Source organism: Cynocephalus volans, chromosome 17, assembly GCF_027409185.1.
Source record: "Cynocephalus volans isolate mCynVol1 chromosome 17, mCynVol1.pri, whole genome shotgun sequence".
In the NCBI taxonomy this organism is placed as follows: domain Eukaryota; kingdom Metazoa; phylum Chordata; class Mammalia; order Dermoptera; family Cynocephalidae; genus Cynocephalus; species Cynocephalus volans.
This window is the reverse complement of record NC_084476.1, coordinates 1,462,284-1,477,135: the sequence shown is the minus strand read 5'-3', so window position 1 is coordinate 1,477,135 and position 14,852 is coordinate 1,462,284. Positions and strand designations below refer to the sequence as shown.

The 14,852-nt window shown below is 52.7% G+C and overlaps 1 protein-coding gene across 4 annotated transcripts in view; it reads left to right on the top strand.

The window, feature by feature from the left end:
* The window catches only part of TRAF2 (TNF receptor associated factor 2), a 28,119-nt gene extending 16,977 nt beyond the window's left edge, over positions 1 to 11,142 (top strand). For all 4 annotated transcript variants that reach the window (XM_063081913.1, XM_063081914.1, XM_063081915.1 and 1 more), the window contains 5 exons: positions 3,833 to 3,907; positions 6,157 to 6,438; positions 6,831 to 7,008; positions 8,887 to 9,035; positions 10,235 to 11,142. In XM_063081913.1, coding sequence (XP_062937983.1) covers positions 3,833 to 3,907; positions 6,157 to 6,438; positions 6,831 to 7,008; positions 8,887 to 9,035; positions 10,235 to 10,453 — 903 coding nt within the window. In that variant the 3' untranslated portion in view covers positions 10,454 to 11,142. The remainder of the gene's footprint in view (positions 1 to 3,832; positions 3,908 to 6,156; positions 6,439 to 6,830; positions 7,009 to 8,886; positions 9,036 to 10,234) is intronic.
* The last annotated feature ends 3,710 nt before the right edge of the window (positions 11,143 to 14,852 follow it).

The following is a 14,852-nucleotide window of genomic DNA, read 5'->3' as shown; positions in this document are numbered from 1 at the left end:
GGACAGGGTCTTGTTCCCTCACATCCCTAATTCTGTAAGGAAAGTAGCTTCTTGCACTGGGGTGAGTTAACTGCTCCAATGACACCTTTGGGAAAGGAGGTTGGGAGGTAATGTGGAAACATATTTTCTCACCCTCTGACCTTCTTGGACTGGAAAGGGCAAAGGTGGCTCACCCAGAGAGGCTGCAGCCACAGGAAGGGATACAGTGCGTGCCCCACATGCCAGAGGTCAGGTTGACGTCTGCAGTTGTTGGTCCGTGCCTGGCGGCAGTGTGGCACTTTCTAAGCATGTGCCCATTGGCCTGTTTGGTTTGTTTCCATTTAAATAAGGGTCACAGCTCGAATCCTGGGATGGGCAAGGCCGACAGACAGGGAGTCTCTCCTCCCCAGTACAGGGTCTGTCAAGTGTCACACGCTGTGGATTTGGCTGAGCGCTTCCTCGGGTATCGTTTGACCTTCCCCGGAGGCTAGAGCTTGCTCTCGAAGCCCGATGTGAGGTTCACCTCTGTCTTTTGATGGGAATGTGGAAGAGGGGCTGCGGCTGACATTACACCACCTTTGGAGGCCGGGACACCAGCTCGACATCCCACTGCTGTGAGGCTAAGCCTGGTCACAGCTGCCGGTGCTGTCCCTGCTGGGCCATGCTGGAGCTGCTCCACATGGGCGTCCTTGGCCTCGTGCCCTCATCTGCATCGGCTCTTGGGTTGTCCCGGGATGGTTTGTACTGAGAGGTCACAAGTTTATTCTTTCCCTGTGGTTTTCTATTTTCAGAGGGAAAGGCGGGTTCCCCAGGCAGCCTGGGGTGTCCAGTGGGCTTTGTTCCCGCCCTCCCCCTACCAAAAGCTGAGTGTGTTTTAATCTACTACATCTTTATTTTGGTGTTTACGGGCCTCACCTGCAGCCTGAGGGGGCCTTCCAGACACCCCTCACCTCTGGAGCTGCCAGAGCCGATGCCACCTGCCCCTCTGGACATTCCCATCCAGGCCTGGAGCTGCAGCCCCTTGTTGGAGAGTGATATTTAGGGACTGTGGTCTCAGTGCCAGGTGTCCTGTGGCTGTTGGTGCTCCTAGTCCTCTTCAGAGGAAAGAGCTAAGGATGTGTTCACACTGATATTTCTAGTTTATGTGTAACATTCAGGGATTTCTTTTTTAATTTTATATTTGTATTTCTTCTATGCTGAGAATCTTGGCTCCTGTCAACATTACTGTGTTAACTTACTTTATTCTGTACGTATTGCAGGCTTAAAATCAAAATAGTAATATTATTTACAATAAGACCACTGAATAAAGTTTACGATTTCTTTGAAGTTCTTTTTGTCTTTGGAAGAATGTCGTACTTCCAAAGATGAGTGGTCTAGCTACTATGTTCTGAGGTCAGCTGGAATAAATTTTTCTGTGTGTTTATGTCACTAACTGTATACCAGTTAGTTCATTTGCTTCAGGTTTTTTGTTAAAGTTTAGGGATTTTTTTCTTTTTGATTTACTTTCGTTCTTTGATTATGTAAAACATTTACATAATTCCAGAGTCAACACTATGGCGAGTTTGCTTGGAGCAGCCTCACTCTGGTCCTGTCTCATCATCTCAGGCCGCCTCCCCCACATGTTTTTGGGGGAGCCGTTCTACCAACCTCAGCATGCCTGGGGGGCTTGGGTCAGGCTTCTCACCCCCATTTCTTTAGACACATGCAGGGCTGAGCTGGGTGTGGGATGTTGCATGTTGGGAGCTGGTTCTTTGAATGCTGGTCTGTGGGCTCACTGGACCGGCTAAGAAGCCAGTGGATGGCCACCGTTCCCTGGTTCCCTGTCTTTGATAACGTGTCTGTCCATTCATGAGGACGATGATAACTGTAGGGAAAGATTATTTAGCATTTGCTAGGGGTGATCCCTCTTCAGCCCTTAAAGGAACCCTAGGGGAATCATTTGCCAGATGAGGAAACTGAGACTCGAGGCAGCCAGACACCCAGCTGCGGTCTCTGTGGCCCTGGCTGTGGGGCAGTGTGGTGGCGCCTGGAGCGCCTTTCATTCTCCAGCAGTGCTTTGCCCCTGCACCGCCCTCCCCTTGGCAGGAACGCCCCATGGCAGCATGCAGCAGGCAGTTTCTCGGCCCCTTTTTGTGAGCCTTCTGTAGTGGAGATGTCCAGGCCTGGATGGAGTGCGAGAGCACCGTGACAACTGGCCACAACAAGGGGCTGGTGCTGGTTCTGTTCCCTTCTTGCCTCCTTTCCTCCCAGAACCAGTGCTTCATCTGGAAATACTTTAGCGACTGCAGGGGTCCTTATGTTATTGTAAGAGGAAATACATCGTGGATTCATACTATTTCTATTTCGGATTTTTACCCAACTTCCGTATTTATATTTATCTTTTCTGCAGAAAATCTTAGTTCCTGATGACATTAACCTGCTACTTTGTTTTATTCTACTATAGCAGAATGACTCTTCATAGTATTAATTATTGTAATGATAATAATCAACTGTCAGTAACTTCATAATAACAGTACTGAAATTAGCACTAACTATATGAGTAGTAACTAATTGTGTGATGTAATTTTCTATCTAGTTCTTTTTGCTTTTAGAATCTGTACAACCAAATTGCTGTGTTTTAAAGTCACTTGTAGTTTTGCTGTGACAAGCTACCATTTCAGTAGACCATTAAGCTGCATCTGTTAAATTTCAATTTTGAGTTTCAAAGATTGCTCTTTTTTTAAAAAAAGTCCTTTAATTCTGTAAAGTAGTTGCATGGCACCAAAGTGAAAGCTGCAGAAAAGGTTTGTCCTGAGACGTGTGTCACTGGGTCCCCTTTGGGCTCTGCCATACCCCTCGGCAGGGAGACGTGCGGGTCTCCAGACTTGCCAGCAGAGGGGGTGTTAACCTTGGGTTTTCGCCAGTGGGATATGAGAAGTAGTGCCTGGGACAGTTTCAATTTGCATTTCTCAAATTGTGAATGGGGTTGACTCTATTTTACCGAAGGTTCATTTGCATTTCTCCTGCTGGGGAGCATCTGTCTGGCTCCCGCCCATTCCTCAGTGGGGTTGTTGGCCATCCCTTTCCCAAATGTTTGGAACCCTCTATGTATAGGGATACAGCGGAAGTCATCTGTCGTTTTGCTTTATGTAAGGATGTTTCTCAGTTTTTTCCTTCGTTTCTGGAGGGCCCTGTTCACAGTTTTTCTGTTGAGTCACCATTAGGACCACTCCCCACTCCAGGCATGGGGGAATCCTGGGGTTCCTTCTGGAACGTGCAGGTGTCATTCTAGCGTCTGGTGTTCTGGCCCGCTTGCCACATCGCCTGGGAGGTGGAGAGGCAAGGGCTGCAATCAGCTTTCTTCATCCGGCTGTTCCTCATCCTCACACCCATTGTTAAAACACTAGTCTTTTCCTTTCCTGATTCGATATGCTGCCTAGTTGTATGCACAGTGTCTGTGTGCAGTGGGGCCTCTCCCATGGTCCACCAGTGTTGTCCAGCAACAACACATGCAAGGCTTGAGCCAGGGACAGGGCTCCTCATTCCTGTCTGGGCTTTGACTCCAGAAATCGACCCCAGGGCCTCCACCCCCCAGGTCCTGTGCACTGTGAAAGAGGCGGCAGGCGGGCTGCATTCTGTGTGGCAGACTTCCCCACAGACATGAACTGGGTCCACAGGCATCCTGCGGTGCTAGCCCACCTCAGTCACGGCAGAGCATGTGGCGAGTGCGTGTGCATGTGACTTTGGACATGGGTTGTCAGGTTTCACTCAGCATGAGAATGTAAAGGCCACTGGGTGTAGCTGATGACCCTTCGACTAAGTTCTGGTCTGGTCAGGGCTGAAGGGGCACTTGTGACCTGACCTGTCCCTCTAGTTTCAGGACCACGTCAAGACATGCGGCAAGTGCCGGGTCCCTTGCAGGTTCCATGCCGTCGGCTGCCCCGAGATGGTGAGTCTGAGGGTCTGCCGTGGAGGCTCGCTAGGCGCTGGGTGGGCTGTACCCTCGTCCTGAACGTGCTGCTCACTCAGTCTCCACCCCCTGCTCCTCCCTGTTTCCTTCCAGCCTCCCTGACTGCCTCTCCTCGGTCTCCTTCCCAGCACCCCCTCCTCCCACCCTCAGGTGTCCCAGGCCCAGTCCCCAGGCAGCTCTGTCCACTCTTGTCCTCTTGGTAATCTGGTAGTGCCCCTGGCTTTGACCACCACCTGTCTCCGAGAATGCCCAAATGAGTGTAGCTACCTGCTGCCTCAAACCTCCCTGCATGTCTAGTGGACGTCTCAGACTTACCATGACTGGCACACCTTGACCACTTGTCTGCCCACTGTCCCTGTGCCCCCATCCTCCTGTCTCGCCCACAAAAGGACACCACCATGACCCAGTTGTGCCAGCCAAAGCCCCCAGCACCCGACAGTTATTTGGGTCCTTGCCTGTGTCTCACACGTCACATCCAATCTGACAGAGAACCTTGCCTGCCTTAGATGGATCCTGGTTCCCCACCAACACCTCCCCCACTTCCAGTCACTGCTCCTGCACGTCACCCTCATCTCTCACCTGGACACAGGCCGCGGGTGCCTGATAAGCTTCTCCCGTGCACTGCTGCCTGCTCTGATGTGTTTACATGGAAATCAGATCATGACACTTTCTTGCTTAAAATCCTTCTGTGGCTTCCCGTCTTCACACCTGGACGGTGATTCAGAGTCCTCTTTGTGGCCTCTGATCTCACCTCTGCCCTGTCACTGCCCCCAGTCACCTCCTGTCTAGAGCTGCATGACTGCCAGATTCCCGTGCATAGACCCCCCGCCCTGGCCTGCTCTGTTGTCACCTGTCACCACATGCCCGTGTCTGTTTCTTGTCCATCTTTTCTTGCACAATGGGAGCCTTGTGATCAGGACTCTGTTGTGTCCCCTTGAGTGTTGCTGGGCTGGAGGTAGCCCTGGCCAAGGTGGGTGTGTGGTAGATGGAGGGAAGCAAGCAGAGTGTGCAGACCCTCCCCTGGGCAGCTGGGGACAGGGCATCCCGCCAGTCTGACCTGCCTGCGACATGAAGACAGGGACAGTTCACAGCATGTGTAATGTTGGCCGTCGAGGTGGTGGTCTTTTTTTTTTTCCCTGTGTATGTTTGTTTATTGCTTTGTTTTTATTTTTGTTTGGTTTTTTTGGTAGCTGATTGGTACGGGGATCCAAACCTTTGACCATGGTGTTACGATCCCTCTGTATCCAACTGAGCTAACTGGCCAGCCCAAGGTGATGGTCCTGTTTGGTGACTTGATTATATATAACCTTAAATGCTTGGCTTTTTTGTTTTTCTAATGCCAGTGAAAAGGCCAGTCGTTGCCTCCTTTTTCTCCATCTGTGCTGGACAGTCTCCTGCTTTCTGTGGTGTGGTTCTGGTCCACTTCCTGCTCAGATGTGGCATCCACCATCCCCAGGGAGCCCAGTTCTTTGAAGGAAGTGGTTTTAGAGACCACTGCTGGGGCCCCAGGGCACTTACTACGACTGCCATGGTCCTTGCCATGGGCCTTTTCGGTGGTCAGAGATAAGAAAGTACATTGTGAGTTTACGGCAATGCGTCCCACTCAAATGAAGGCCTAGGGTTTGTGCTGACCTCATTGACCCTTACTGGGTCTCCCCCACGCTTGCAGACGTGCCCCAGGCTCAGCCACAACGTCATAGTCCCTGCAGCTCCCCAAGAAAGACCGAGAAGCATCCTCTTGTCTAGTTCTTCTCTTCCCAGCGCCCCTCTGCTCTCTGGGTGGTTGTGCCTCTAACTAGGTTCACGTTGTTCCTTTTTACTTTTAATTTTTTTGAGAATGTCTTTAACATTTTTAAATTTCGTTGTGGAAGTTTGAAAACTATTTAGTTGCAAAGTGGGTGTGTTTGAGGAAGCTCAGCTTCCACCCTGTCGATCCACCTCCCCCTGTGGGCAACTTTTTTAAAGTGGTGTTTTCTTCCTTTTTATTTTAAATAAAAGCAAGTAAGTTAACATAGGAAGGTTTACATTTTTGAAACGTAGTTGACTTTCAGACAGTGACACATTTTAGCTGTCATGTAAATGAGAAGGAGGAAAATCCTGGACGCGAGCCACCACCAGCAGTGCTGGGCGTTCTGTGCTCACATGGCCCTGGGTCCCCTCAGTCCAGCCGAGGCCCCTGCCACCATGGGCTTGCCTGTCACAGCTGAGCCCCTGCCCCATATCCGCAGGTGGAGAGCGAGAATCAGCAGGAGCATGAGGCACAGTGGCTGCGGGAACACCTGGCTCTGCTGCTGAGTTCTGTCCTGCAGGCTATGCCCCTCCCAGGAGGACAGGGCCAGGTGAGCGAAGAGATCCTGCAGAGGTGTGAGACCCTGGAGAGGAAGACAGCCACCTTCGAGAACATCGTCTGTGTCCTGAACCGGGAGGTGGAGAGGGTGGCCATGACTGCTGAGGCCTGTGGCCGGCAGCACCGGTTGGACCAAGACAAGATCGAAGCCCTGAGCAACAAGGTCTGTGCCCAGCAGGCAGGCGTAGGGGGCGATGTTCACGCCCCGCAGGTTACAGTGGGCCATGGAGCTTTAGAGGCTGGGCAGCGCAGAACTTGATCCACAAACCCCGCCCAGTATGGTTTCTACATTAGGCTTTGGCTTCCTTTATTTCTCTCAGGGACCCAACTCCAGGAGGTTGTGGAGGCGGGAGGGCTGGGCCGCTCCTCTGAGCTGGGAGGGCAGAGTCAGTGATGGGGAGGTGCCCGGCCAGTGCGGCTTCTGAGTGCACTTTCTGGCCCAGAGCCCTGTGTGGATGTGCAGCCTCTCCCTAACCCCCAGGTGGAATTGGAGGGTCTTATGGGGATGGAGGTCCCTCACTCCCATATGAGGGAAGGGGTCTCGGCACCTGGCAGGTGCAGCAGCTGGAGAGGAGCATCGGCCTCAAGGACCTGGCAGTGGCTGCCCTTGAGCAGAAGGTCCTCGAGATGGAGGCGTCCACCTATGATGGGGTCTTCATCTGGAAGATCTCAGACTTCGCCAGGAAGCGCCAGGAGGCCGTGGCTGGCCGCACACCCGCCATCTTCTCCCCAGGTGTGCTGCTGGGTGCCCGGGGTCCCCTCACCTGGGGCCACATGGAAGGGACTCCGAGGGCCGGGCTGCGTGCGTCCCTGGCTAACACCAGGAGCGTTTACTATTCTCTGAGGGGGAGTCAGGAGGCTGAGGCACAGCTGGTGTGTCCCCCTCTGGCAGGAGTTGTTAGGTGCCTGGCTGGCTGCCCCGCATGCACCAGCTCTCAGTGTACTCCTGTCACCGGGCACACAGCCCTTCACTGTGGTGAGACCCAGCCATGGACAGGCAGAGGACAAGTGCGGGGCTGGGGAGGCTGGTGGAGGACAGGAGGAGGGCAGGTGCTAGGCAGGAGATGGGTGCTCAGGGTGTCGGTGTCGGGGTCTGGGCTAGTCTGACCCTCCGCCGTTCCGTTTTGGCATCTGCTGCATACAGGAGACCTGTGGGGGGCTTCTCTTCACCCCAGCTCACAGGGCCTCTGGAAGGCAATGCCAGAGAGGGGACGAGGGAAAGATTCCCGGCCAGACCTCGCCTTTCAGTGCTCCACTGCAGCTGCTTCTGCAGCGCTTCCAGAGGTGGTCCCCCTCCTGCATGGCCTTGCTGAGCTCCTGCGGTCGTCTTTGTCCCTGGTCAGGCTCGTCTTGCTGCTCAGTTGCTTGCTTCACAGACTTAGCAGCACCATCGGTCAGGACGTGCCGTTGCGTGCCATCTGTTCTCATGTTCACTTGGTGAACCTAATACTAAAACCACAGGTTTAGGAGTGAGGCTGAGATGTTGTAGACTCCTGGTCTTTGAATTTAACTTGGCGCTGCTGGTACAAGTCCCTGAGTGCCGGGGGTTGCAGTGCTCCCATGCCTCCCACGGAGGGGCCACTTTCCTGTGTGGCCCATCCTGACAGTGCCTTCAGCAAGGGCCAGAAATGGACAAAAATCACACACTCTGTCTTCTCTGAGTTGAAATGATAAAAATGAAAGTTTGTTTTAGGTCTAAATGCGAGGGAACACCCCAGGCAGCCTGCAGGGCCTGGCGCCACCCTTTCTCACCTGGAGGCGTCCTTCCCTTTGCAGACGTTTTGTTCAGCTGAAATGTACCTGCTATGATTAGGGTTCTTGGGAGTTCCCACAGTGAGAGCAGGTGAAAGGTCAGCATTGGTGGAGGCTGCCTCAGTGACGGTTTTTGTGGGAGCCATGCTGGAGCAAGAGGCTCTGTCTAAGACGTCTGCTTTGGTGCTGCTGGTGAGCTTGGCTCCAGTACTAGGCAAGGCTGTGGGAAGATGAGAAGGGGGCTCTAGACACAGTGCTCAGAGCCCTGCTGTGGAGGCTCCACTCCCACAAGTGGGCAGGATGAAAGTTGATGTTGATGCAGTGAAATCCGCCAGGATTGCTGTCTGCAGGTTTGCTGTGCACACTTTGTTGTGTTGTGTGACTCATAGCAGCCTCAGCTGCATCTGGCTGTCATTCCTTCCTGTGCACCTTGTTGGGTCTGAGGGATGTCAGCTCTGCCTGTTCTGGATTTCCACCGCAGCTGATGCCTCTTTCTGTGCCTGCTGGGCATGGACTCCCCTTGCAGCTTTGCCAAGAGCCCCAGCTGCTGGGGTGGGGGGCTCCCCTACAGTACTTCACCTGCCCTTCAAGTTCATAGTTGTTGCGTGCATCACCAGTTTGGGGGTTACATTTAAGGTTCTTAAAAAATGTTTCTAATTACTAGTTTTGTTTTATTATTATTATTTTTAATAAGTTTGTTTTCATTAGCAACTAACTCTGCATAGTTTGAGAGGAAATCTCTCTTTTTGCTCCCAGAGCCTGAATGTTTCTGTTTCTTGGGGACGGGCAATCAGGTAGGAAGAGCCCTGCCCTGCCCTCCCCAGGTGTCAGCTCACTGGCGCCTCCCCCTCCTCCCCAGCCTTCTACACGAGCAGGTATGGCTACAAGATGTGTCTGCGCATCTACCTGAATGGCGATGGCACTGGGCGAGGAACACACCTGTCTCTCTTCTTTGTGGTGATGAAAGGCCCGAACGACGCCCTCTTGCGGTGGCCCTTCAACCAGAAGGTGCGAAAGGCTGTCCCTGTGGGCTTCTCTGGGGGAGCACCTGGGAGCCTCTCGGGTCAGTGCAGCTGCAGGTGGCAAGGCTGTCTGGGATAGGTAGCTGAGGCTCACTAGATTCAGGCATCTGCAGCAGGCGTGCCATCCCAAGGTATTTTGGCACTAGAGTGGAGCACCCTGGAGGGTTCTAGTCTGCTCCGGGGTTTCTGAATGCTGGCCACGATGTGGGCAACTGGCTCATGACCCGCCAGGGCCAGCAGCTTTGAAGACCCTGCCTCAGAGGGCGTGTTTCAGATGAAAGAACACACAGAGCCCTCTATCTACAGGGCAGCTTAGTACAGGCTGAATATTCCTTAACCAAAATGCTTGGGATCAGAAGTGTTGCAAATTTTGGATTTTTTCAGATTTTGGAATATTTGCAAATACTTAATTGGTTGAGCACCCCTAATCTGAAAATTTGAAATCAGAAACACTCCAGTGAGCATTTCCTTTGAGCATCATGTTGGTGCTCAGAAAGTTTCAGATTTTGGAGCATTTTGGATTTTTGGATTAGGGATGCTCCACTGTATTTTGAAAACCAGACACCATTTCTGGTTAAAGAATTGAAGATTCAGAGACTAGGGTGAATGATAATGGTCCCTTTCATTCGCCAGAACAGACGGGCACCCTGCCCCTGCCCCCCACAGCCAGTGGATGGTGGGGTATTGGGGGGTGGGGAGGGAGGCACCAGGGACCCTCAGCTGTCGCTGTGGTGCCAGGTCCACGGCCCCACAGAGGCAGGCAGTCTTGGTTTCCCTCTGAAAAGTGCTCTTCTTCACGGGAGGGTAGTTCATGCTTCACGATCTCTTTGGCAAGAAAATGTCTTTGTCAATAAATAGTATTAAGAAAAAATACAAAACAATACAAGTCAAGATGCTAAGCTTTAGCCTAAGATCCCAGATGTCAGGGGACAGAAAATGCCACAGTAGGCCTAGACCTCCGGACGAGCTGCACACGCTGTGGCTGCGTGCACAGGAGCCACTGTAGGAGCAAGGCCAGCCGGCTATGCGGCCTCAGCCCCGCCTCACCCTCTGGCCTGGGTCATAGGGTGGCTCTGTGTGTGGCCACCTGCCAAGGGCTCTCTAGGTGTCTGACTCTCGGGAGCTGCAGTGCAGGATACTCAGATGCCTCACAGACCAGGTGCTCTCTCTGGGCTCTCCTCCCAGGTGACATTGATGCTGCTTGACCAGAACAACCGGGAGCACGTGATTGATGCCTTCAGACCTGACGTGACCTCGTCCTCTTTCCAGAGGCCGGTGAATGACATGAACATCGCAAGCGGCTGCCCTCTGTTCTGTCCTGTCTCCAAGATGGAGGCCAAGAACTCCTATGTGCGCGACGATGCCATCTTCATCAAGGCCATTGTGGACCTGACGGGGCTCTAGCTGGCTCTGTGAGGAGCCACCACACTGGGCTGGGCCAGGGCCGGGGCCTCACACACAAAGGCAGGCGGGTCTGTGCTTGGGCACAGCCAAGTTCCCCGTCACACCACAGGGGCTGCCAGTCCTCAGATTTCAGAGACTGCATGGAAGGCCTGGGAGATGGCTCAGCCCATGGATCTCGTGGGACTGGCCATGGATCTTTAGGTGCTTCCCAGTGGGAACCATCTTCACAGTCTTCTCTGTACACTGAAGGGAGAGGCCCTGGGTGTGTGTTCTCAGGGGGAGCACGTGTTAGCAAGGGGCTTTGGAGCAGCACACATGTAGCAGGAGTGCAGTGGGCAGCCCTGCATCCCTCCAGTGTGGCAGGCAGAAAGCAGGTGGGGGCTCCTGCAGGAGAAGGGGTCACTGCCGGCCGACCAGGCAGCCACCGAGCAAGGAACCCAGTGCAGCTGGGCTCTGTCCTCTGGTCCCTGGAGAGGAGGGAGTGTTCTTAGACCCCTGGGTGCTTATCTGGACAGAGCTCCTGCCTGTGCCAGTTTGGCCAGGTCAGCGGGCAGGAGAGGGTGCTGGTCCCTGCTGTCTCTGCCTCAAACATGGTGTGATGTGCGGGGCACACAGTACAGCTCCACTGGGTGACTTGTCAGCTGCACCGTCAAGCTGAGGAGGAATCGTTATTAAACCGTTCATATCTCTGTGGTGATTGGTGTTCTTTTGCTCCATTTGGCTTGTGGTTTTCAGCTTTGTTTGTTTTTTTGTTTGTTTGTTTGTTTTTTTAAAGATGACCGGTAAGGGGATCTCAACCCTTGGCTTGGTGGTGTCAGCACCACGCTCAGCCAGTGAGCAAACCGGCCATCCCTATATAGGATCCGAACCCGTGGCCTTGGTGTTATCAGCACCGCACTCTACCGAGTGAGCCACGGGCCGGCCCTTGTGGCTTTCAGCTTTGGCAGTGGTGACCCTCTGTGGGACTTACTGGCTGCTTCTCCTCCCATGGACCCCTCCCCACAGGATGCCTGGCCCTTGCCTGCCTCTCCAGCCAGCTGGGGGCCTCTTTTCCTTAAACACTCTCATCTCTCCCTCTCAGGCTTTGGCAATGCCCAGCATTCCTTCCTCTGGAATGTTCTTCCCTGTCCAGCTCTTGCCCTCTTAGGCCTTGCCAGGGGCTCCCATGAGCACAGGGCCCTGTGTCTCTACCCATCCTGGGTCCAGCCCACTGGGAGCTCAGAGCAAGCCTGTGCCATGAGGACAAGCTGCCCCCTGTGCAGGGGGCGACCAGGGGTCCTGCCCTCACCAGTCACCGGGTGGTGTGTCCTCAGGACTGAGTGTGGGCTGGGCATGAGCACAACTGCTTAGGGCAGAGTCATGGGCTGCCTGCCTGGGCTGCTGGCACCTTTATTAGAGTTTGTTGTAAGTTTGACTTTCCCTTGACATCCTTGTCCACGTCTGTATTCTAGAAAGTTAACACAATAGAGAAGCACAGGGAATAATGACTCCAGCACCAGAGCTGACAGTGTCCACATTTTGTGTCTACATGCACTCTAGTTAACATGGAATGGAGCAAGGGGAGCTCACCCCACTCTGTTCCTTCCCAGCCCGGCACCTCCTCAGCTCTCCAGGGCAACTCGCCATGAATTCTGTTCCTGTTCCACCTAGGTTTGGTTTGGTTTTAAAAGGTGACCGGTAAGGGGATCTTAACCCTTGATTTGGTGTTGTCAGCACCACGCTCTCCCATGTGAGCAGCCAGCCATCCCTATATAGGGATCCTACCCGTGGCCTTAGTCTACCTGGGTTTTTAGGTTTTGTTTCTATATGTTTCTGCATCCACAAACAAGGGTATTGCATTTTTTAAAGGTGCAGAAATCATATACTGAATTATCTGCAGATAGCTATTTTTTTTACTCAAGCTGTTTTTAAAACCTCAGTATGCTGGGGTACACCCAGGCTGTGGATTTTGGCTGCTGTGTGGTACTCCACTAGAGAATATGTCTTTCTCCCACTGAGATCTGTGTCTTCAAGATTTGGTTTTTGTCAACAGTGGCACACATCTACTCTCAATTGTCCCCTGTTGACCTGGGAGGAGAGTTGGTGGCTCACAGGTCCCCCGTTTTAGCTGTTGACAACTTGGCTCTGTAGAGGAGCTGCCTGCCCCCAGTGCCTCCACCAGCACTAAGAGAAAGTCCCATCACCTGTAGTCCCTGCCAGCATTTCGTGTGGTCAGCCTCTACCAGATGTCTGCAGTCTGCTGATGGTGTGTCATTGTAACTTCCCTGATGTCTCCACGGGGGTCGGAGATCTTCAGGTTTGTTGTGTGTTTGGAACTTCTCCTGTGTGACTTGCCTGTTGTTCTACTGGGTTGTTGGTCTTGTTTTCCTGCTGGTTAAAAGTTGTTAATATTCCTGGATACTAGTCCTTGGCTGTGTCTTTGAACTGTTTTAATGTTGCTGATAATGCCAAAATTTAAAATTTGGATACAATCAGTTGAATAATCTCGTCCTTTATGAATGGTGCTCTTCCTGACCTACTCAAGACTCCTAACCTTCCCTGAGGCTGAAGAATGCTGTCGTGGTGTTTTCTTGTAATAGTTTAAAGTTTTGTTTTTAACATAGTGGATTTCTACATTTGGGAATTTGTTTACACATGGCTTTTTTTTTTTCTTAAGGTCACTGCTGGTTAAAGCAGGTAGATTATTGAGGTAATTTATTTTCCCTTAAAATGAAGTGGAGCTGTGAAATGAGAGGTGTGGAAAAGTGCTCACCCACAGGGACAAAGACTGCAGCAGCAGACAGAGAGTTTGAATCCCTTTGGGAAGTGGGAGGTGGGTCAGGGTGTGGTAACTGAACAGGAGCGTCACCCTCTGAGCCCATCCTGGTGGGGAGAGCTAGGAGCTGAAAGTGGGTCTGCTCAGAGACAAGCCAGAGCACTGCCTTCCAGGTCCTTCTTTGCTGTCCAGTGTAGCTGGGTGGTCCCCTGTCTATTCCCCCCACCCCCATCCCCTGGGGAAAGGAGGTCTGGAGAACTGGTGGAAGAGCTCAAGACTACCCCCCACCACCAGCGCAGCAAGTGCAGGGTCGGGCTCCAGGCTGAAGAAGGGGCAGGAGTCTGCACTTGGAACTGGGCACTGGCCCCCAGGTGAAGACACTTCTGAGTCCTCTGGAGGAACAGAACGCTCTGTAGGAGAACCTGATCTCCCACAGAGATGGCAAGTCCTGCTCATGCCCGCTGAGTTACCAGTTTTTACCCAGTCACCATCATCATCAAATGTTAGGACATTTCTGAAAGAAAGTGAGCCAAGATGCCAGGTACTGTTCAAGCTTAATTGTGTGTGTGTGTGTGTGTGTGTGTGTGTGTGTCTGTGTGTGTGTGTGTCTCTGTGTGTGTGTGTCTGTGTGTGTGTCTGTGTGTGTGTGTGTCTGTGTCTCTGTGTGTGTGTGTGTGTGTGTGTGTGTGTGTGTGTCTGTGTCTCTGTGTGTCTGTGTGTGTGTGTGTGTGTGTGTGTGTGTGTGTGTCCTGTAAGGGGATCGCAGCCCTTGGCTTGGTGTCGTCCACACCGCGGTGAGCGCACCGGCCATCCCTATATAGGATCCGAACCGCACTCTCCTGAGTGCACCACGGGGCTGGCCCAACATTCAAGCTTTATTAAAGGAAGAAAATCTGCTGGGCTGTGCTCAGTGGCAGGCAGCCCAGGGCTGCTCTGAAAATAGGGGACAGCACTAGGTGTGGGGTGGCAGAGCTTATGTAGTGCACCAAGGGCTGGAGGATACCGTCAAGGCGGGGCATGATGCTAATGTGGGTCGGGGTGGAGAACTGCGTCCTTGCAGAAGCCAAAGGGGCTTCTGTTTAAGTCAGGAGGCTTCTCGTAAAGGGAAGGGGGGAGGGGAGGGGAGGGGGTGGGCGGCGTCATTTTGTACTTGGCCTTGTCTAAGATGGTGCTGGTTATGCTGCAGATCTATTATTCCTGCCTTTTAAGTATAGGAAAAAGGGGAAAAGGGTGGAGGTCTCATTCTTCTGAAGCTACTTCCTGCTGGAAATGGGCGAAGATATGGAAAAAAATAGAAGATTTATGTTGGCGGGTAAAACAGTTAGGTGGCGGGGTACTGGTTTCGTGTGGGGAGGCTGTATTCCTCCAGGGAAGGGTCGCTGGTTCTGAGGGGCTGATATCCTCCTCGCAGGAGCAATTTGGTGACCTTTTGGTTAGTGAAAGCCTGCATACATTCCTGCAGGAGATTAGACAAACACCAAAAGAGGGACCAAAAAGCAGGATGAGGCACAGTTAGGGGTCCTAGTAGGGGCATAAGCCAGGGTACCCAAGGGTTCAGTGAAATGGTTTAAGTTGTTTTGGATCACCCCGGACTCATTTACATAATAACAACATTCCTCCCCCAAGAAGAGGCAGGTGTCTCCC